The sequence below is a fragment of the Diuraphis noxia genome, unplaced genomic scaffold, assembly GCF_037042655.1.
Source record: "Diuraphis noxia isolate RWA-SAM2 unplaced genomic scaffold, SU_Dnox_SAM2 contig0005, whole genome shotgun sequence".
Taxonomy (NCBI): Eukaryota; Metazoa; Arthropoda; class Insecta; order Hemiptera; family Aphididae; genus Diuraphis; species Diuraphis noxia.
The window spans coordinates 40,513,395-40,538,205 of NW_028301715.1; the positions used below are offsets into that span (position 1 = coordinate 40,513,395).

At 28.3% G+C, this 24,811-nt stretch overlaps 2 protein-coding genes and 1 pseudogene across 2 annotated transcripts; 1 reads left to right on the forward strand and 2 right to left on the reverse strand.

Moving 5' to 3' along the window:
• Positions 1-1,467: 1,467 nt before the first annotated feature.
• Positions 1,468-15,278, reverse strand: LOC149055344 (uncharacterized). Its single transcript, XM_089229280.1, has 3 exons — positions 14,975-15,278; positions 2,894-3,256; positions 1,468-2,276 (listed from the first exon to the last, which is right to left on the reverse strand). The coding sequence occupies exons 1-3, from the start codon at positions 15,215-15,217 to the stop codon at positions 1,605-1,607; spliced, it is 1,278 nt and encodes a 425-aa protein (XP_089085406.1). The 5' UTR covers positions 15,218-15,278; the 3' UTR covers positions 1,468-1,604.
• On the forward strand, positions 10,389-10,872 carry LOC149055345 (52 kDa repressor of the inhibitor of the protein kinase-like; annotated as a pseudogene).
• On the reverse strand, positions 11,572-14,017 carry LOC107167781 (uncharacterized). The gene is made up of 2 exons (XM_015516963.2): positions 13,459-14,017; positions 11,572-12,931 (listed from the first exon to the last, which is right to left on the reverse strand). Exons 1-2 carry the CDS (start codon positions 13,557-13,559, stop codon positions 12,211-12,213), a joined length of 822 nt encoding a protein of 273 aa, XP_015372449.2. The 5' UTR covers positions 13,560-14,017; the 3' UTR covers positions 11,572-12,210.
• Positions 15,279-24,811: the final 9,533 nt, after the last annotated feature.

The following is a 24,811-nucleotide window of genomic DNA, read 5'->3' on the forward strand; positions in this document are numbered from 1 at the left end:
AAAATACATATTACTTTGCTTATCAAAAACTTTCAAAAAAACATTAAAAAATGTTCAATCACACCTCTTTAATCCACAAGCTTTAAGTATGCATTAAGCATTAAGTGGGAAGAAATTTATGTTGTCAAAAACAAGAGTCGTTAGGGAATTGGAGTATTCGTAAAAGGTGAGCCATTTCGAAATTTACCTATTAATGGGATACAGACTCGACGTAACGTCTTGGTCTAAAATTGTTTATAATCACTTAATTCAGATTTGTAAGGAATGCTTTCAGACAAGTGACAACAGCCTATTGATTATTGATTATTATAATTAACTATAAATATATTATTATAATATGTAACCGCTAAACTGCTATAGGTAGATATCTAACCTATTCCAACAATAGCTACCTATAACAAAATAATTAAAAAATCAACTGGTTTAAATGATAATTTTAACAGACTCAACAAGTGATTTTAAGTAGGCGCCTTGGTAGTTAAATGGTAGGTAGCTTATAAGTACTTTCCATAAATTATCCCTCTATAATTTTTTAATTACTATAAAAAACTTTTTTATTTACTATCCCATAACTTTTAAAATAAATTTCGTTAGTAATGTATACGTTACACATAGCTACTGTAGACATGTAGAAGATACAGAATTATGAAATATGCTCTACGCAGCAATATATGTTTGTTAATTAAACATACGTAATGCCAAGGAGTTATATAATACCGGTTTTAGCACCTATAAGAAAATAAGAGATGCGAAAAAATTTTACTTGATTATTTGGTAATTTATTTGTAGTTTCAATCCGATAACAACAAATCCATAAATCATTTGCCTTAAAACCCCTTACAGTACCAATGTGAATAATTTAAAAATAGCCGTTTAATTCTAAATTAAAGAATGTCGTATACAATTTTTTTCTAAATAAAAAATATCTATACCTACACTCTATCCATATAAAATACAAAACATCACACGTTGTCGTTATAATATACTTATTCTTTTATAATTTCATGGAATGCCGTTATACTAGTTTTTATATACCTACATTAAAATATAGAAAATATTATTTTTCTTGGAAAAACTTGATATTTATTGATCTAATAAATATATTATACTATTATTTATACTAATTATGTATTAGAAAATATGCATACGTGTAAATATGCATCTATACATTGATGTAACAAATTAAAATGTGGTGTGTGTGTTTGTGTGACTCTTAACATAATTTAACTAATTTAGTCTAGTTTTTAAAACCAAAAATAATTAAGAAAATAAGAATGATATATTATTAAGTATTATTTAGGTTTTAAACATTGGTAAAAATTTATACGACATTAATTTTACAAAATCAAATCGATTGATTATTCCTGCAATTTTTTTATTCATATTGTCATCTATCAACCTTGTAAAATTAATGTCGTATACATTTTTACCAACACACATGTGATTTTTCAAAAAATTATTTTTATTTATTTATTTTATATATTTATTTTTTAATTTATTATTTATTTATTTAAAATTTGTATTTAAGATATGATTATAGACGAATATATTTAAAAAACACAACCAAATAAGCGTTTCCACAGTATGCGGCGTTTGGGCTTAGCTTAGGGGGTTACTATATCTGACACAGAACCCACAAGATCACAGCTGGAGTTTTTCACGTCTGTTCCAACCGGGCCACTGATTTCTTCGATCGGCAAAGACGCTTGCTGCTGTAATTCATCTGCACACCGGGATGAATCCATCAATATCTGTTCGTGTGTGTTTGGAGTCAAACCGATATCGGCTTTATCACCCACGGAATCCGTTTCCACATCGGGAATCAACATTGAAACAAAACACTTGTACGATGGACCTTTAAGGTCGCAGTGGAACTGTTGCACGTCTGTTTCGACCGGGCTACTGATCTCTTCTACTTGGGAAGTCATTTGTGGGCCTATAGGTTCACAGTCGGACTGTTGAACGTTAGTTTCAATCGAGTCGTTGAACTCCTCTTCTTTCAATGTCGTTTCCTGCAGAAAATCCTCAGCAAATCGGGGTAAATCCATTAATACCGGTTCCTCCATGACTGCAGGTAGCGAACCGAAATCTATTTGATCACCCGCGGAATTCGTCGGCTCGACGAGTATGTCAGAACTTGAACGCCGGACCTTGACATCACCACAACAAAACAATTTTCGGAAGCAACGCTTAGTCCTTTTCCAAGCAGAACGGCACTTTGGCTTTGCCACAGAGGTTATTGAATTTGTATCATCGGATTCCTGAATTATGGGTTCCTGCGGAAAAATAGCGTGTGTTTATAAATACAAATATACCTAATATAATATAATCGGAGCAATTGAATTGGCTCCTCAATACAGGTAGTCAATATTTTACCCTTACTAAGTACCTTTGAATTGGCTCCCAAAAATTTACTGTTGAATTGGCTCCCTACCGCTTTTTTTTCAAAAATTTATTGATTGCCAATATGTTAATAATTTAAAGTACATATAATTCGTAATTCATATATTTTATATCGTTACACAAAATTATATTAAAAAATTAAAAAAACAGACAGTATTTTAGCAAAGTGCGTCATTATAAAATGTATACATAAAAATCAATAAGTTAAACAAAAATATTATATTAGACTATTTTTCGGGGTCTATACTTATAATAATTTTTGTATCACATTAAGTACTATATAATATATATAAAAAGTTGAATATATTTTGATTTTACATCGTAAAAGTAAACGCCTATAATATGAGAATCCCTGGTTAAAAAATAATATTTAACAATTTAAGGAGCCAATTTAAATATACATTTTTCAGGAGCCAATTCAAGGATCGAATTTATATTTACCCAAAATTGGGAGCCAATTCAATGGTAACCAATATAATATAACAAATACCTCATTGATACAGGGATTTGGCATCAAAACACAACTTGAGGACTGTTGTACCTCGATATCTGGCATTTCTACAGCCGGTCCACTTAACTCCTCGACCGGAAAAGCCGTATTTGGCATCAACTCGTCCGCGGATCGGCATGAGTCAATTATGTCCGGTTCCTGTATCAAGGTGGAAGACAGTAATCCAATATCAATTTCATCGCTATCCGAACCCAAATGCTTGGCGATGTTTGGTATTGAATTTGAATGCCTATCAGCCAGGTCACCGCAGTGACTCTCCGCTACGATTTCTCCGGTCACGTCATTTTTCAGATCTGCAGGAGAACCGTCCATTACAACCGCCTTGGTGGATGCTGTAATACTCTGTTCAGTAATGTTCGACATGATATTATAATTAATAGTAATAATATTATATTAACTGGTTAGTAAATTATTATAATATTATAGACAAATAAATAGACAAAATTAAACTTTTATTGTTTTGTGCATACGCTAAGACAGCCAAAGATATAATGAATAATGAAATATGATCAAAATATAAATTAAACAATTTATTATTTTCAATGACAACCATATCTTAGCAACTGTTATTTATTTATTTAAAGCAATATTTTGATATTTATCAAAAAAAATAAAAAAAATGAAAATAGTCCAAAGCTATTTTATTTTGAACAATATATTTTCTAAGACATTCAATAAAATATATATGGTGTGTATTTTGGTACCATTATAATATTTTATGTGTCTTATTATCCAGCCATAAAATGTACAAGCTTCATCACTGATGAATTTAGAAGTTAAACTATATTATAAAAACCACTATGTGTATAATAAAATATATTATTTATAGATTATCTATTATTGGAATATTATATATGCAGTTATGCATATTGCATATTATGCACGTTAAAAGCTATTTCCTACCCTGGTGGCTTACGCTTGACGTTTTTAATAAACTTTTGTTCCAAAACAATATGATGTTATTAAATAAATAAACTAAAAAATGCAATGAAATAAATGATATTATACCTTTTAAACTCACATTTTTTACGAAGTTTACTCCAATTGCCATTTTCAAACAAAAGCTTTAGTTTACGATGATCACTTTTTAGGTGCCTATATATATTATACATTTATACCTAAATTGAAATAAATTGATTCATAATCGATTAAATACCGTTGAACTCTGGATTTTCGCCAAAAATGGTTTGGTATAGTCGTATAGAATTTCTGAAGACTCTCATTTTGACTTTTTCAATACATGGAGAAAAAATTGATGTAGGTACCTACATAAATTTATTAGTAAATAGTAGGCCGGCTAAATTGCGCATAATTTTTAAGTTATTAAAGTTTATGTATTCCTATATAGTTCGTTTATCTATATAGGTATTAGGTATATACATATATATATATATATATGAGTTTTCTATTCTCATAAATCATCAAACTTTCACGTGGCTCTGACGTCCAGAGACAAATTAATTAAAAGCACGTAAGTATGTCGTCTTATTATAACGGGCCAACACTATATTAGGTTCTCTTAAATTAACAAGTCAAAATATGTATTATTTGTAACTATCTGTTTTAGTATTAGAGTATTCAATATACGTATGTCGTATATGTAATGATCGTTTCTATGTAGCTTAAAAGTATCGACAAATTAATAATAACTGTATGTCTGTAATAGAACTGTTTGATATTATAGAGGTACCTTCATATAATGATTAGTTATTTGAGAAATATAATGTCTTACTATATCATTATATCTACATATCAATTTTATATTGATGTATAGAATATATTATTATCCTCGATTATTTCATACATTTCAGTAACCAACTAACAATGGTTAAAATAAAGAAAAAAAATTCAATTGTCATCAGTAGGACTAATCTCCGACAGCAGTCCTAGCTAGTATAATGACTTCCGTGATAAACCATAATGATCTTATAAATAATATATAAAATTATTATATTTTTTTGTTCAAAGTTAGATACATCACAAGATTCACAAGGTATCTATACTAAAAAGGATAATATTGCCAACATAGGTCTATCTATATATAATATAATATATATATAAAAAAAAAAAAATATATATATATATATACTAGGTATATAAATATTTACTCATGGACATAAGAAATCAACTTATTATTTTTTTGTATTGAGGTCAGAATTTGAAATTATCGTTAGATAAATTATCAAATTAACTTTGAAGAAGTAAAACCACTGTTTAACTTAATGAGATTTTAAGTAGTTAGCAAAAAAATAACCGGGCTTATTTAATGTTTGATTATAATATTATTATCACTACGTTTGAAAATCTGCAGTAGCTGAATCCAAAACATATATAATTAGAAATTAAAATATTATTATATCATCGATGGAAAACTTGTCTATCGAATAAATATAAAAAGTCATATATAGTCGAAACCGGTTGTTCTCTATTTAAGTTCAATTTGCCATAAGTTAAGGTATGTGAACATTATATCAATTTACAATAAAATTTTATAAAATAATTTAAATTTCATAAACGTATTTAGCGAATTGGTACTTGTATAATATTTGGTTTGCATAATACAGCATTAAGAATACCAATTTATAAGTACACTTTTGATGAATATTATTTGGCTACATATTTTTTGAATTAAGTAATAAATGAAATATTCTAAAAGAATCGTATTTTCTTACATTTTAAGCTTTACATCATTTCACATATTTTTAGTCATATATTTATTTGCACATCTACTGAATATTATGAATATAAATGATGACCATGATGACTATACTTTAACTGAGAGTATAATGTATTGAAAATTAAATATACGCATGTAAACCGATATGAAAATATCGATACCTACTTAAATAATGGAAAGAACTGAGTGATATAAAAATAATTAATGACATACATATATAAGTGTAAATAATTTTAATAATTTCTATAAATATAAAAAAAATTTTTTTTCAACTTTAAATGTTATGATTATTATGAATTTTATACATACCTATTTAAAAAGACACAGTCTTGTTATTAAACCAAACGTTAACATATATTTAGATTATTACATAAATTCGGGGTGTATATTAAAGAACTAACTAGAAAAAAGCAGTCAGTGGTATATTTTCAATAATTTCTTGTGGGATAGGGGGGGGGGGGGTTAAAGTTCTAATTATCAGAAAACCCGTAATAAAATATTGATTTAGTATGAACTTTTTCCTCCGGGGGGGGGGGGGGGGGGGTGAACCCGGGAAAGTAATTTAGTCATCCACGGAGAGCTTAATCGAAACCCATACGGACGTTCCACTTTCCCAAGTGATTCGGTTATTATTTTTTTTTTTTATTTAAAGAATAAGGCTTCAACATCAAAGGTTATTACTTATTAGCCTGAAAAGTTACATATATGTTTCTTAAAATTATGTATACATTTATGAAATAATAGTTTTTTTTACAATTGTTATTTTCAAAGTTTACAATTTTTTAATAATATTGGTAATGTTTAGGAATTTAATGATTTTTGACGTGTTGTGTTCATCAAGTGCTTCTGCAACATTGGGTGGCATCTTCAGGTTGGTGCGTATTGAGGTGTACAGTGCGCATTCCTCCACTATGTGTTTAACGGTTAGTATTTGGTTGCATGTGTTGCATATTGGTTGGGGCTCTTTACTGATAAGGTATGAATGTGTGAGTGCGGAATGTCCGATTCTGATACGGGTGATTGCGGTGTCTAGGCGTCTGTTAAATTGAGGGGAGGTGTGCCACCTTTTCGGTTATTTTTGTTTGCATTTAAACACTTGTAATTGGCATAACGTGGTGACAGGTAAAATACTATACTTTTAATATATATTATAATTTATATTATGAACTATATGAACCGTTCTTTTTAACCAAACACCCAATTTTTTTTTTTTTTTAATCCATGATGTATTTCGAAATTTTTACAATGATGGAAAAATGAACACGAAGTGTGTTTGATATAAAATAGAATTGTACCATATTTATTATTATTATTATGTGTAATTAATTTATTAAGAAATCGAATTTGAAGCATTGCTTCCACTTCATACACACAATATATATAAAAATATAAAATATAAACTAAAACAAGTGCACTTTACTGAGCAATAAATGTATAAATACACATATTTTATTAAATATTAAAAGTCAAAATATATCTACACGAGTGTCATCACACTTTCAATATATATATACGTATAAATTGTAAATATAATATGTTGCAGATGAAAATAATTTAATGGGTTTTTATTCTATAGACTCGTAAAAACAAACCAAAACGCTTAAATACCTACAACTATTGATTACTAATAATTCTAAGTTCACATTTTAAAAACGATATGTGTTATAGATACGTAACAAACAGATATTAATATAAATATTGTTATAATTTATCGCTCGATTTTCACACGGCTCATCTAAATTTTGTGCATTATAATGATGATCTTTATATAATTAAATATTTTAATATTATATTACATTTTTCACAATCACAGTTAATTACCAGTTTGTAGTTTGTACTTTAAACAGTTAACATAAGTATAAAATTCCACCTTCCACACCGAACTATAATAAAACACAACATATTGACTATATACTGATCATACCCAACAACTATTTAGTGTTAACAGTTATATTGAATGCACCCACAATAATTTAATTTACTATTAGAAAACGCATACCAATCGGCAATAATAAGTCTCGACAAACTCTATGATTTATATGCGTATGAAAAAAATAAATTTTTTCCAGAATATTATCCGCTAATACAATGTATTATATTATTATATTAAAACAAATATCCAAATAGGTTATCTACGCATAACTCTTTGCAAAAAAAAAATCAATTTTTACCGTAGTCATTTTTCAAGATTTTATTTTTGTCGGTAGCGCAGAGGACCAACATATATTTATTGTCCTAAAAATATGAAAATATGAAAATAATTAAAATAAAATGTTATATACGTAAATAAAAAGTTCAAAAATAACGGACATGAACTGTAGAGAAGTGTGGATTAAGATAGTGATACCTATATATTAGAAAAATGCGTTATTTCCTTAGCTGGATTAAAACCACCTATATAGGTGTCTCGCGCGGAGTGTTTCATAATATTTGTCTTAAATTCATATTCAATCCCAAGCCCTAACACTTAAAACATATTACCTATATACATTTATAAGTATCACTTATGCTTAACAACATATTATTTATTGTAATTATGTGGAATAACTCTACAGACACTTAAAATTGTTATCAGCTACATTTGAAAACCGCAAAATCGATCATTTTGAATCCGGTTTTAGTTAAATTCAATTTATAGTTGCTGGTGTATAATGAATCATATATTATATACTTATACACGCATGAGTTTTTGTAGATTATAGACGCATTATTCGCAACACACCAAATCTTGTTCTAATCTTTTTCCCAAAAATTCCAACAGAATAAACAAATTTAAAATTCCTTAAATGTACCTATAATCCTTTATATTAAAAAAATAACATGTAAAATGCAGTATATATATGATTTAATACTTGATCGAGCAAAATTATGCATACTTCAATACATAGAATGATAGGCAATGATACTATGACAATATTATATAATATACGTATATTATATTATATTTATATATTTTTTTTTTTTGTTCATTAAGTGAACCTAGCAATATATGTATAATACATTTTTTTATGTTTTATTTTTTAGAACTGAAAATAAAAAAAAAGTTAATTTAACAAAAAAAATGTTGGTTAGGTTATTTGTGAATCTAATTATAAAAACACTTTTTGATGGTAGAAACATTTATCTAAGTCCAGTAGTTTATTATTTTTTTTTTTAAATTCGATATTTTTTTGGTTAAATTAATTTGGAACACAATAACTTTTTAAAAAATAAGATTTTTGAGAATTTACTGACATGAGTATATTTTTTAAATTATTTATTTATCATATTATATAATATTAAAATTTTTTCCATACGATGAATTGGCATCATATAATATTTCTTTTTGGTCAGGTATTTCTGTTAAACATTGTATATATATACGCTGCCCGCGTACTAACTGCCGATCGGAGGAGCCCGTCAACGGCCGCACCGTGTACATAATCAGATACCGCCCACCCGGTTCATTCTTAGACCTGTTGCCACTTGCCAGACGAACAACCCCCGACCGACGGTTACGGGAACGACGATAAGTCCGCCAACGATCCTAAAACCTGCAAACCTTTTTACCCCCGAGCGCATGATTACAATTTGTAATAGTGGCGTATTTATGGAGGGGATATGAGGGATAGACCCTCTCCTTGACCTTTTTTTTATAGGTAGTTAAGTTGTCTCATTACCTGTACCTATTTCTCAAATATGATATTACTTTTAAGTATGTCTGCTTTCTAAATGTTCTAGTCATGGTTATTGTATCCAGGGCCGGCCCAAGGTATTTTGACGCCCTGGGCAATTTTTTGAAAGGCGCCCTTAATCAAATGCTCCATAATACATTTAATACTTTTTATACTTATACATATTTTGTTTAAAATTCTTATATTTATGGGTAGGTAAAGGATTGCAAAACTTATTTGGATACAATTTATAGACGTATCGGCTGTAACACATACTTTTTTTGGTTTTCCCGAGTTAATGATTATATATCATTGTATATTATTTTTTAATTATTTGTAATATAATAATAAAAACTGGAAAGAGGAGTAAAATCACTAAAATCTATAAAAAAAAATATGTAACAGAATATTCTGTCATAGATAATTTAGTAATTTAGCTATATTATTGTCAATTTGAATAAATATTACGCAAAAATTATAAAATTCTCGTATATTAAAAGCACCCCTAAAAAAGTAGTGCTACCGGCAACCACGCGGTTCATCCGTATCTTGGGCCTGCACTGATTGTACCGCTCTGATATACTAATCGCTACTAATCGTTGGTGGCCTATAAGTCTATCGGGCAAACAAAAACATATACTTATACCAGTGGAACCCTATGTTAAGGTCGGGCCATGGCCCGACATATTTTGAAAATTCAAGATAGGGCCGCTTCATATGGACCATCTTCCACTCCACGGTATGCCATTTTTTCCGATATTAAGATGCCTCTTGAAATATTTTTCGCCCAACTAGATTTTTAGCAATTCGGCACCACTGGAGACTTATATAATATTATATGGTGTACTGTATTTTGTTTCTGCAAATTATTTTTCATGCAAGAGTGTTTATAATTTAAAGTTTTTTCAGTTTCTATTTTCTTTTTGTCTTCCTCTCTGTAAGCAGTCACAAAAAATTCAAATAGATTTTTAAAAAAATTTATAGATATAGTTGAAAATGTAGTCAACACTCTAAAAGTTATTAGAGACAATTACCAAACCAAATTTAGTGAAATCTACAAAAATATTAAAGTAAACTATTTAAAAAAATGATTTAATATGTTCATTGTGTTCAAATTTCAAAATGTTTAATATTTATCTTCTAGATGGCTGCAGATAATGTTGGTATTTAATTTTAAAAAAAAGTCATTTCAAAACAAACATTGAGAGATAATCCAAATCTTTTGGAGTTGAGTTTTATTCATCAACAATTGACCAACAATCTAGCATCACTGAGCTGAAAATGTGGAGAGTAAAGTTAGTGACTGAAAAAATTGTATTCACCTCTGGGTTACATGCTTTAGATGTTTGTGATAAAGACTTTTATCCAAATATTCACGAACTCTTGAAAATATTTTGTACTTTGCCTGTATCAACTGCTTCGCCTGAACGACGTTTTTTAAGTTTAAAGAGGATTAAGCCCTACTTAAAAAATAGTATGACAGAAGTAAATATTTTATCGATTTTTCTGTTTAATATTGAAATATAATTATACGTAAATTAGTAATTTAATCGATACAAATCATGCCAGATGAGGTTATTGATGAACTGAACATTAGAAAAAATAGAAAAGTGGATTTTGTATTATAATTATTTTTTTCGGTTATTGTATTAAACACACGATTGGCGCTAATAATTAGAATGGATTTATAATAAATATAATATTAAATGCTAATAATTATTAGGCAAGTACTATACAATTTTCGTTAATTCTTATTTCATCTTGATCGACACTAACCGTAATAGGTAACAAGTTAGAGAATTTTATGAATTTATATAATGTACGCATTTATGGCCCTATGGGTGTATTATTAATTATTATAATTTTCATCCACCCCCCCCCCCCAGCAAAATTCTTAAATACGTCGCTGATTTGTAACGATTTAAATGGATATAATGTTGTCAATATATATAATGTTTTGTTAACTATAATTTCAATACATAGAATGATATTATGATAATATTATATAATATACGTATATGTATTATGTATAGATATAGATAATATAGATAAGTACTAAGTAGGTACGTATAATATAGCGCATACTATTTTAAGTAAGAAACTCTTTGAAATTTAAATCTTATTTCTTATAAACCAAACTATATATCCCTACTTATAATTTTGATATGTAAATTGTAGTTAAAATATTATAGCAATTCCTGATTTACAAGGAATTTATTAACTAAAAAAAGATACAGTTTTAAATGAAACAGCATAACATAGCACAGTTATTCTTTTTTTTTGTTCAAAAAATGTAATCACAAAAATAAAATTTGCTAGGGATCTTAAAACATTTGTAAACAAGTTTGTAATTATAATTGTATAATACAAAAATCATATTTAAATGTTACAGATATGGTTTAAAAATAATTTGTATTAACTAATAATATTGTCGTTTTTTGGTCACTATTTAACAATCGCAAGGCCTTGAAATTGTTAAATAATGTACAGTCGTGGTTTGTGTTAAAATAAACATATAAAATTATATATGTTGTATTAGTTAATACAAATTATTTTTAAAACATATCTGTGACATTTAAATATGATTTTTGTATTATACAATTATAACCTTGTTTACAAATGTTTTCAGATCCATAGGAAATTTTATTTTTGTGATCACATTTTTCGAACAAAAAAAAAGAATAAGTGTGCTATGTTATGCTGTTTCATTTAAAACTGTACCTATTTTTAGTTAATAAATTCCTTGTAAATCAGGAATCGCCATAGTATTTTAACTACAATTTACATACTAAAATTACAAGTAGGGATACATATAATAGTTTGGTGTATAAAAAATGAGATTTAAATTTCAAAAGAGTTTCTTACTTAAAATATTATGCGCTATATATACGTACCTACTTAGTACTTATCTATATTATATTGAAGTTATAGTTAACAAAATTTATACAATATATCCATTAAAATCGTTACAAATTGTAATCATGCGCTCGGGGGTAAAAAGTTTTGCAGGTTTTAGGATCGTTGGCGGACTTATCGTCGTTTCCGTAACCGTCGGTCGGGGGTTGTTCGCCTGGCAACGGGTCGCGGAACGTACCGGGTGGGCGGTAACTGATTGTGTACACGGTGCGGCCGTTGACGGGCTCCTCCGATCGGCAGTACGGGGGCAGCGACCGTGGCCGGTACAACGCCATTGGGCTCCAATTCTGGTAGCTTGAGCTGGTCTCCGTCTCTTTGGCCATCTGCAAGTTCGGGCCCTGCGACCAGACGGCTGTGGACGGGCGCGCCAGGGGCCGTCGTCCGTCACTCCACGGGGTCATGAATGCGTCGCCCGTGGTGGTGTTGCTCGTCATGGTGCAGCACGTTCCGGTGCCGCAATAGGTGCCTATGGTCTCCCGTGGTCCAGCGGCCGGCTGGCGATCGGCCTCAGACAGGCACTTGGTGACAAAGTCATGTCGCTGTGACGTCACGTTTTGCATTTGTTCGTGCGTGCCGCCAACGAGTTCATGATCGCAGATCACCGCGGGAAGAGTCCGGTCCACGTCCGGCCACTCGCGAAAACTGGCCCGGTGCACGGTCAGCCGGTCGAGTTGTTCGCTGCGACCGTCATGCCTGGGCCAAATGCCCTCCGTCGGTACCGCGGTGCGCTTGCAATTCTTGAGTTGTGGTTCGGGCTGCTTGAACGATTGCCTGCAGCGTGGATACGTATTATAATTATAGTCGAAAATAACGTTGAATTATTTAATATTTTAATCCATAGTAAATAGTAGATTTAATTTTTGTCAAATGTTTGGAATTAATTTGAACGAATTATAAAAATGAATAACCTCCTGAGGCCCAATGCCCATTATAATGGACAATTATTATCACTGATTTAGCGCCCAAGCTTAATTTAGTTTTTGTATTTTTATAAACCCGTTGTCCATTACAGTGAACATTTTCTCTTATCCCCACAAAAGCCCGCCAATTTTTCTTTGCTTATCTTATACTTCTATCAATATAACCTTAAACTAGTAATAATTTGGGAGGAAAAACATGTGTTTGAAAATGTCCATTGAAATAGACATTGGGATTGTAGTACTACAAAATGGAAATACGTGATGGGCCTCAGGAGGATATGAGAAAATTTGCTACTCGAAGTTCGCTTTAAATTTGACTTTGATATAATATTATATCGTCAAGGCGTATTCGTTAATAATGTATGTATAGGATCATACCTGTATGTAGATCTTCCCCAACCATCCACAGCCGGAGTGGGACATATCTTGGAGAGTGGCTTGTAAATTTGTCGTTTTCTTGGTTGCTGGTAAATTTGCATTATGTTTTTTGTATACTCAGGGACGATTTCAATTAAAATATGAATATAATCTTCAAACTTGTTAAAATAATAATATTATTTTGCGACAATGATTGAAGCTAATATAAAAAATAGAATGTTCAAGAAATTAATATCAAATTGTTATAATATGGTACCATGTTTACTTCGGTTGGCTATGGCAACAACAATTCAAGCGGACCGGCGATTGTAAACAAACTCCGTCAGAATAATACTGGTTAGATACAAAAGTAAAGAAAACGTCTAATGTAAATTTTGCCAGTAAGTCCTTGGTTACATAAATTTTAATAATATACCAAAACCAAAGAAGCTCAAAAATTCAAAATTCAAAAAAGTAAATAGCCTAGACTGTTATAGAGAACTCAATCAATAGTAATAATAATGGAATTATATTAAGCTTAGAAGTTAAAAAATCTACAAATCGTATCACATTGTGACCTGTTAAAGTCACATTTTTACTATTATTATTAGAATAATTTACTATGAACTGTGTTTTTTTTTATATAATACACATTACAATTTGTATATTTTGTTCAGAGAATATTGTTATTTTTATTTTTAAGTTTTATACATATACACGCATATCTAACTATTTTTTAATGAGAACGATTATTATTGAAAAAAGTTGTGATCCTATATTATATTAATTTTATACACTGTTATACCAATCATTCTCACTGGAGGAGGTTATGTAAATCAAATTTTACCCGTTTTTCTTCCTGAAAAACGCTGAAATCAAAACTTTTTTATTAATAGACTGTATCATATTTTCTATTGAAAATATGTATATTTGTTATGTATAATAATAAACCGCATAAACCGTGTTTTAAAGTTTTAACTATTATCCTACTAACTCGAATGTCCCCTAATTTAGAAATTCGAGTGTTTATTGATGCTGAATTTCAACTGTCTATATATAATTATTATATTATATTAAGATGAGTATTATAAATTTATAAACAACCGGTGGCCATAATGTAATTATAATTATTTTTATTAATTAAGTTCGTCTTAGAACAATCGACTCTCTGTAGATATTAATATTAATAAATAATTTCAGACATTTCAGTGTTAAACCACACATTAAGTAGGTACCTGGGCGTAGCCCGTTTCGCCCAAAAATGACCGTACCCGTTTCGCCCGGGTACCAATTTTGCCCAAATTTTGTTTTTATATGATTCCCGTTTCGCCCAGAGTAGTTTAGACCAATTTAAAATTAAGTTGGCAATAGTTCAGTCAAATACTTGAGTATCATTTAGCGTTATCCAGAAAACACCACTTTATTTTCCAAAAATTATACACACGTCATTTTTTTTTTTCACAAAAGTTTAACACATTAAAAATTTAGTTGTATAAAAAAGTCCTTCCGAAGCTTTTCGTTTACAAGTTGTACTCACTATTTGCCGGTTTATATCTGAATCATTGCATGGTATATGATTGTGGCGATCTTGATCAGATAATAAAATATTTTCTTCATTTACAACTTTAGAACCAAAAGTATATAACGTAGCAGAACACGAACGTTTTACACACCGCCAACGAACCTCACTTGTATTTACGTTATTTGAACCAAAATTGTATTTATAATAATTAAACATTACCATATCTTTGTCTCTTTTACTTTTTAAAAACACAGCCATTTTAGTAAAATTCGTTATATGTTTATACGTCGACGTTGCATATACGCACTACGCTGGTAATCTTTTTTGTTCATTACTTTTATAAGTTTTAAGTATGTAATTTGTTTTATGGTTAGGTACCTTTTTAAATTAGATAAGATAAGCTACGGTAATGATGCAGCACATTGATAAATTCGCTTTATAGACTTTGATCGATTTCAATTCGATAACGACTGGATTATTGCTATAGGTATTATAACGTTCCCTAAAATATACCTAATATTTGACTGAACTATTGCCAACTTAATTTTAAATTGGTCTAAACTACTCTGGGCGAAACGGAAATCATATAAAAATAAAATTTGGGCAAAACGGGTACCCGGGCGAAACGGGTACGGTCATTTTTGGGCGAAACGGATCCCGACCAGGTACCTAACTGTACACTCAAATAGTCAAATTCAACACTTTTTTAGTATGAAATGTGAATAGAGTAAAATATTCTATAATTGCTATAAGTATAAAAATATACCTACATCCACGATGCTATACATATTAATATATTTTCATATTCTTTGGATAAATTAAATTATTATCCGTCAAGTGACTTATTTTTATACTTAATAAATATTTTTGTTTAAATTAATTTACTTATATAATTAATGTTAGGTATTTAAAATATTTATAAATAAAAAAAAAAAGCGGGTAAGTCGTGGATGTCGCTCTGCTGTACAGTAGGTTATTGTAAAGGATGGGATTAAATTTGAATGCAATGATAGGTATCATTGTATACGAAAAACGATTCTGAACGGAGATGATTTATCAGTCTAGGATATATTATATATTTAAATATTGTCATATAATTCTATTTTGAAACAAATATTTTATTTTTCAATTAAGACGCATTTTACATAAGGCATGGTTAATCAATTAGTGTAGTTATCATAATTCATAATACCTTATATTATCATAGATATACGAATACCTGGTTTGAGGATAAATCGTTATCATTATGCGATTTCATAAAAATTTAAAACTCAAACGCTCAAAACATTTTTCCTTTAATGACGCTTCAAATTTTCTCTATAGCTATTTGAAGCAAAACTTATGGAAAACTTGGTGTTAAATTTTATAATCTTAGATATAAATACAAACAATATTATGAATTTTGAACAACAAAATAATTTGCAAATATTCAGGGTTTTGACGAATTTTTGTCAATATTTGAAATTCAAATTCTAATAAAAATTTAATTTGAATTTCCGGTGGACATTTTTTTTTTGTGATAAATATTGATAAATTTGTAAGGAATCTTGTATTAAATTTTCAAATCTTAGATTTAAAAAGAAAATTTTTTATGAATTTCTTGCTTACCTATAAGAATTTGCGAATTTTCGTGATTTTTACGTATGTTGTCAAAATTAAAATTTAAATGCTTGTAAAAAAAAAAATGTGACTATACATTTCTTTTATTTTTCAACTGCTATTGTAAAAATATTTTAGGAGCCTTGTATTAAATTTTCAAATCTTAGGTATAAAAGGAAAATTTTTTATGAATTTCTAGAATAAAATAATTTACGAATTTTCGTGATTTTTACGTATGTTGTCAAAATTAAAATTTGAATACATGTAAAAAAAAATTGTGGCTATACATTTATTTTATTTTTCAACTGCTATTGTAAAAATATATTATGAGCCTTGTATTAAATTCTCAAATCTTAGAATTAAAATGAAAAACTTTTATGAATTTCGATCTAAGATAATTTGAAAATTGCCGTAATTTTTACGTACTAAGTCAATATTTGAACTTCAAATACTAATTAAAAAAAATCGTACATATGTATTTTTATTATTTTTTAATCACTATAAGAATAACTTATGAGGAACTTTGAATTAAATTTTCTAGTATTTTGATAGGGCCATAAAAATTTTATCGACACTTCAAAAAAACATTTTCAGACAAATTGAAAATTTCAGTTATTTATAAATACCTCAAAAAAAGTCAAAATATTTTGAAAATTAAATCATGTAACGAAAATTCCAAACTAAATAACTGGTAATAATCCTTAGTTATAAACGCAAAAAATTTTATGATTTTTCAACTTCAAAATTACTTGCAAATTTTCGCGTTTTCGACAGATTTCGTAAAATTTTGAACTGTAAACGCTTATTAAAAAAAAAATTTTTTAGCTACAATAAGAACAAATCATAAGGAACCGTGTATTAAATTTTCAAGTTTTTTTGGTCGTCCAACATTTTCTTACTGACACTTCAAAAAAAAATTCTCAAAAAAATCGAAAATTTCAGTGGTCTATAAATAACTCAAAAAAAGTCGAAAAGTTTGAAAATTAAACTGTATATAGATATCACTAACATTAACATTTGGTGAAAATTTCAAGTATTTACAGTGATTAGTTTTTGAATTACAACCATATAAAAATATCGATTTGGTCGAAAACTGGTTTTGCGTAAAAATTCCCGTTTTTCTGTCATTTTTTTTATGTTTTTCTCGATTTTTTTGAAAACTGTTGGAAAATGTTTACTTTTGACCTCTATAATGCACCAAGGATCTTCAATTTTACATCGGAAACCACCCCCAAAGTTTGAAATCGAAGCATTATTTCGACTAGTTATGCTGTACACAGACACACAAAAAAAAAAAACACATCATTGTAAAATCAATACATTCATCACTTCGTTCAGAATCTAAAATAGTTAACTTAGCTTTACTGAGTTAAAAGAAATATTATTGACTTGTTCAGGCTTATAAATATAGATTGCTATATGTAGAATGCTGCATAAATGCATGATATAGGTATACCGTTACGTAATAGGCACATAATTATAATATATGTAATATGTCACATAGTTATATTTATAATACACTTATTATATTTTATTAGTATTTGTGTGTACAAAGAAAATTATAAATATTTAAATTTTTACTAAATTACAAATTACTATCGAGATGACAAAGAAATAATTTTAAGTCATGCTAAATTGGATTCCAATTTTCAGTTTTTCACATTAATTATTTTTACTACACAATTACATAAATAAAACATTAAACGTGTGTAAATCCAATAATTTTGATGCATAATTATATTAAAGATTATCAAAGAATATTATATACAAAGAATATAATCGTTACATGCTGCAGTAATACAAACGTACCTAATATAGTAAAGTTGTACCGAAATCAATAAAAACCTTAGACCGTCGGCGAATCATTATGTATATTGTTATTGTCTATAATAATATATAGGTATAATATTGATACCTGCTATCTCAAACTATATGTAAACATGAATGTTGTAAAGAATAAGACTAACATAATAGATACATGTTGTTTTAAATGGGTTCGCGGTCAAGGCCGAGCTGCTGCTTAATGTTTTATGCCTACGTAATAATAATAATAATAATAATAATCGACAGAAGGTATACAAATTCAAGTGAAAATATATTATTTAATTGTTTTTGGTTCTTTGTACACACGTAACCGTAAATCACTTAATTTCGGTCTTATTTATTATACGCAGAAGTATACAAATTTACAGATGTACCATCATAGAAAAAACGTGTATACGATTTAGATAAATCACAATAACGTTGAAAGGTGCCTTACGAAATTTTAATAAAGTTAACTGTACCTATAGTATATACCTATTTAATATACGCGCAGCTGCAGAACACTTATAGTCAAATCTAAATTATGAAAACACGACACATCTATATAATTCTACAATAGCGTTGATATTGTGTTCGTCTGAAGTGCACCAACGTCATTACCCAATGATTTTGTTTATAATCTTAACGAGGCCCGCGCGTATAAATAATATTTTCACAAGACTGTAATTTATAACGCACAAATAAAATATCTAAACGCGAACGTTCGATTAATAGTGAGTTTTAAGTATTAAATTTGAATAGAAAATAAATAAAAATTATATGCTATATTAGCTATAGATTATTTATTATTGTCGGTGCGCGTATGTTACCATAATAACAAAACATGTAGATTTAAAATCCGTTTATGCGAACAATATTCACAATCGCCGTAGGTACTTAATTAATACCTATATTGAAATAACAGTACCTACATTTTTTTTATCGCAAAAATATACAATCTGTACATAAAAAATCGTATACAATAACTGTGACTGTGTGTTGTATAAATAATACATACCTAACAAGCGACCAAACGAATAATATACATTTAGCATCAAAATATATATGTATATAATATGGTCTTCGAGTGGCTGTCGTGTAGTACCTCTATATAACGTGCGAATAGAGTTTTTATAACGGTGTATATTACACATTCTATAACCAGTATTTTTAATGAATTAAAATTGAAAAGCATTATTGACTTCGATTTGTCATTTGGAATCTTACGGTTATATTATTATACGAAGACATAAGATATTTTCAGAAAATATAGTTTCGTGTATTATATAGGAATATATGTATAAATTCGCTACCTGCTATCTAAACTCGTTTTCCGATCTGTTCACTAATTTAAATAACATACTATCCGCAGTCATCTATCTATATTTGATTATATAATTTTTGCTGGCGAGGAAATATATGGAGAGAAAATAATGTACCTAATAAAAAAAATATCTTGTCGACAGTTGTTGTTTTGGAATAATTTTCATATTATTTATTGCTTTTGAGTTCAACATTTTATATTGTTAATACGTAATCGAGTTTTTTGATCTAACTATAATTAAAACTAATAGGTTTAAAATACAATTATAAATATATATATATTAATTTTGTGTTCATTATCATTAATAAGTAGTCAAATCGGTACATCAAGGAGCCTACAGGTGTAACACGGGGTTTGGCTACAGTCACTGATGTGTTCTGAGGTTAAGCATTGTCTAGCGTCGCTAGTTCTAGATGGGTGATCATTCGGGTATTTTAGTAACGAATCCTAACTTCATATACGCGTGTTTCAAACAAACGGTTCCCTACCCTCCATTAAAAATCGACTAATATTCTTCAGGTTAATGACCTCATATGTTAAAGCCTAAATTCAATAAAAAAAAGTATATCGAGGTAAAATATTCAAACTTATCTAAATCTAAAAAATATTTAGTATTTAATTGTTTTTATATTAATAGATAATCAAAGTTAATTAAAATGTTCGAGTAATAAACATAATTTTTTTAATCGACTAAATACAAATTGTAATCTGCAAATAAAAGGTGGTACCTAGAGTAATTTTTTTTTTAAACATTTATTAATATGTAATTTACAAAACAGAAATATATGAATTTGGAATTTGAAGTCCCGCAGTTGACACTTTTAATTTAAAGAGATCTTGTTAAAATAAATCTCTGGACAATATAATATATGACAACGTATTTAGGGGGATAGTGGGAATTTAGGCCCTGGTGTAATTTTAGGGATAGTACATTTTGATATAATATTTTAGATATTTTGGTTGATAAAAAAAATTAATATAATAATAGTAATAATTTTTTGAAGCATTTGAGACTCAACAAAGATTGTAATGAAATTATTCTAACTTAAATTGATATTGGTAAAGACTACCAAAAGGTTTCTTAGACGCAATTTTTGTTGGAATCGTTGTTTATATTAAGCACTAATACAGTATATGTGTCAACATGAGAGATATGATGTATATTAAAAAAATGTAAAACTCAAATTGAAAAATAAAGAATATCAAGATAGAATTCAGTGGAAACGAAAATGAATGAATTATGAAACTAGTCAAGGTGACAGCCTTGATGGTTGTCAAACATTTAAAATAAAAACATTTTTGGTGATTATTGATAGAATAAAAGCAGAATTAAAGAAACGAATAACTGATTATGATTAAGTACCTATGTAAACATTTTTATTTTTATTTTTTTTTGTATTACTAATTTGATACCATCTGAAATTTACAAAAATGCTGAAAAATTACTAAAGTATTAGCTACCACAACGATTTTGCTTCTACATTTGCAGATGAATGAGTTAACTTTAGAAGTTTTTTAGTGATGATTATTAAGTGATGAATTCCGTAAAACTTTACTAAGAATGTAGTTTCAGTATAAATTTACGAATGTACCCATATGTAAAAATTGCGTTTAGAATAATATTATTCTTGCCCTATATTCGACTGTTCTGCAGAGAGGTCTTTTCAGTATAAAATAAGGTCAAGTCCTATTTGAGATCAAAAACTACAGACGAGAGTATAAATTGTTTGACTATATTAACCATAGATCAGATTTAATAAACAAATTTGATTATGTTAACGTCGTATTGACACCTTCATCAATGAAAAAGTTCAGTATAAACAATTTTAATTTTAACACATTTAATAAATAATACTTTTTGGAAGATAATAATCCCTTACCTAGCTTACAATGTTGTACTTTCTATATATTTTGTGTAATTTATAATAGATGCAAATATACTATACGCGGTAAACCAATAATGAATTAATTATTTATATACCTATACCTAATATAGCAATATGTATTTTACATTACAAATATAATGAAGAATGCGTTGATTTAACTATTTTAACTGATGTTTTTTTTACAAATATATTCCTAAAGAAATTTCGATTGGGTAGGGAATTTTTTTTTACCGAGAAATCAAAATATCTAAATACATAGGTACGTATCTGTTTCTGGACTATAGTTACGTTGCAATCCACTCGAAAGATTTTTTAAGAGGAATTCTTGAAGCGAACATCGAGCTAGCCGTATAGAAAGTTTAAGATTAACGTGATGGTGAAGTTTGTTGCAGCCTGTTAATATTGTAATTTCGGGAATCGTATTTATTACTATGTGATATCGAATTCTGTGATACATTTATGACGTACCGTTACGGGCGTTTTTCAATAATATGCACAGGCATAGTTATAACCATAAAGTATATAATGTGATTAACATTTATAGGTATAATATATTATAATAAATAATTATACTATATTAGGTTTAAAAATACATCACACCTATTTCTATAATATGATTTAAAATACTTTTAAATAAATTCCTTAACATTTTTATAATTTAAATCAGCGAAAATAATTTGTATTTATTATATTAATTTCGTATCTCGTGTTATGCAATGTTATAAATCAAAACAAGAAAGTATAACTCGTTATCATAAAGTTTAGACACATTTTAAATTTAAATATCGTGAATTCGTGATACAGTTGAAACTGCAGTCATCGCCCTCAATTTCATAAGATATTTTATAAATAGAATAGTAGAGATTATAAATGATACCTACCGTAAATAAACCACAAAATAGCAGTGTGACGCCTCCTTCGAGTTAAGTTAGTAAATCTTTCATTATTATTATTTACTTCCACTGCCGTGTTTGGCGTTTGCACGCAATTGGAAATTGGAATAACATTTGGCCTAACAAACTTGGCGCCCGGCGGCATATCTTATGATTACGACATACGTATCAAAAGTGGAATTTTAAAAACAAAAATGTAATCATAGTCCATAGATACATATAGAATAAATTAGATGCGTACACCTACTTAATGTTTTTATCTGTAGAACTTTAGTAATTTATTACAAAATAACCACAATAATATAGTTGATACTATGATATTTTGTAAACTTCCGACAGTCTGATTTGTGGCCTGAAAATAGCAAACTCGAAATTGATTTGCATCCAATGTGAGTATATGACGTATTGACGTGTTACATAAATTATAGGTTAAGTAACTTTCATTATTACCAAAGCCTATATTTGTCGGAATAAGGCATTAAAGGCAAATACCCCGAGCTCCGCTTTTTTAGGAGCCTCAACAAAATAAACATTTTTTTAACCAATAATGTCAAAAAATATTGAAAATATTTTAATATATCATGATTTTAACGTAATATAAATGAAAACTGCTTAATTTATCTATTTTTAATACATTTAATGAACGTCAAATTTTGTATTGTAACAATCCGGCCCTGATATTACTTAATTAATATATTATTAGTATAATTTATCAGAGACAATATATTTTATTAAATCAATGACATTTAAAATTTTAACTAAATAATAGCCTGACTATGTTGAATTTTGTGGACTTTTGGTATTGAATCTTTTAATTTACAATATTCTAATATCATCTTTATTCATCCGTAATTAAAATGAACAAATAAAACCTAAAACTTTTATTGATTAATATGGATATAATATTTAATAAATATCAACGATTGACATATTTGTGTATAATATTATATCATATTGATATAAAATAATTTAAGTATATCATACAGTGGCGTAAGTTTAAGTTTAATAGTCAATAAGGTATTATCGAGGGGTAGCGGTTTCGACCCCAAACAATTTTATGGGATACCAAAAGTATCATTTCGCAATCCTAAAAAATAGTTTAGGATTTACTATTTAGTTATCTCTAAGCGATTTTTAGAAAAAAATGTATTTTTATTTTTTATGTCATCGATAGACAATAAGTGATAACAGTATAACACTGGCTGCAGTGATGGTAGCTTTTGATCATAAATGATCTAAAGTCGGATTCTCATTTCACACTTTATCGAGCGTGTCGTATAAATTAATATTCACTAATTGGCTGAACCGTGTGGTCCATTAAGATACACTATATGGTATATCATTATTGAAGCAAGGACTTTCATGCACTAAAAAATCATCAAATATGCATTTAAAAATATGCACTTATGCATCAAAAAATTTAAAATATGCGGTTAAATATGCCCTTAAAAAAATTAATTTTATTATTATTCTATACAAGTTATAACTAGATTTATATTATTAAATGCATTTGGAATCTGTTTTGAATGTTGGATCCCATTCTTCTTAATCATTATTCTGCACATAATAAAACGAAAAAGGTATTTTAAAATAATTGTTGAATTATTCTCAAATATTTACTAGATGTTCTAGAACGACTAGAACTAATGCGAATCTAATCTACCTACTAACCTACTGACTATAGACATTTGATACTATCGTTTTTATACCACGTACCTACTATTCGTTAAAAATACAAAAATAGGCAAAATAAATACCTACCGACCATTATTATTATTTCAAGATAACATTTATCTTTATTGTCTTTATGAGTTTATAGCAATTGTTGACCTTAGTTCATGAAAAATGTTCACCAAAGAGCTTGATTTTCGATAAACCATCAAAATATGCACTAAAAGCTTAAAATATGCTCTTATAATCAAAAATATGCCCCTTAAACCAAAAAATGTCCAAATATGCATTAAAAACTTTGTGTATTTCATCATAAACGTTATGAAATGTATTTTGTACTTAACAAGCATACGATAAAGTTAACCAGAAAAATTATGCAAATGCATGAAAGTCCTTGATTTAATCATCATAGTATAGACACGATACCACAGTAACCAAACGATACGGAATATAATATACTACCTACAATAATTATAATTAAATAAAAAATGATAAATATTATATATATTTTTTAAAGAAAAATATCGTATAACCACTTAAAATCATGTAAAAAAATATTTTTAAAAACTGTAATAGAATTTAAAATAATGATGAGTGTTTTACGTTTAATGAATCACCCGGTATAATTTATATATTATATATAAAGGTATCACACATTCGCTCCTATACCTATGCA

Bases quoted from the DNA above. Each gene is read 5' to 3' on its own strand.
- LOC107167781 (XM_015516963.2), bottom strand. From the start codon at position 13,559: ATGCAAATTTACCAGCAACCAAGAAAACGACAAATTTACAAGCCACTC. The intron at 12,932-13,458 runs GTATGATCCTAT...TCCACGCTGCAG, and splicing joins TGGGGAAGATCTACATACAG to GCAATCGTTCAAGCAGCCCG.
- LOC149055344 (XM_089229280.1), bottom strand. From the start codon at position 15,217: ATGGCTGTGTTTTTAAAAAGTAAAAGAGACAAAGATATGGTAATGTTT. The intron at 3,257-14,974 runs GTGAGTACAACT...ATTACTGAACAG, and splicing joins CAGATATAAACCGGCAAATA to AGTATTACAGCATCCACCAA. The intron at 2,277-2,893 runs GTATTTGTTATA...ATTTTTCCGCAG, and splicing joins CAAATCCCTGTATCAATGAG to GAACCCATAATTCAGGAATC.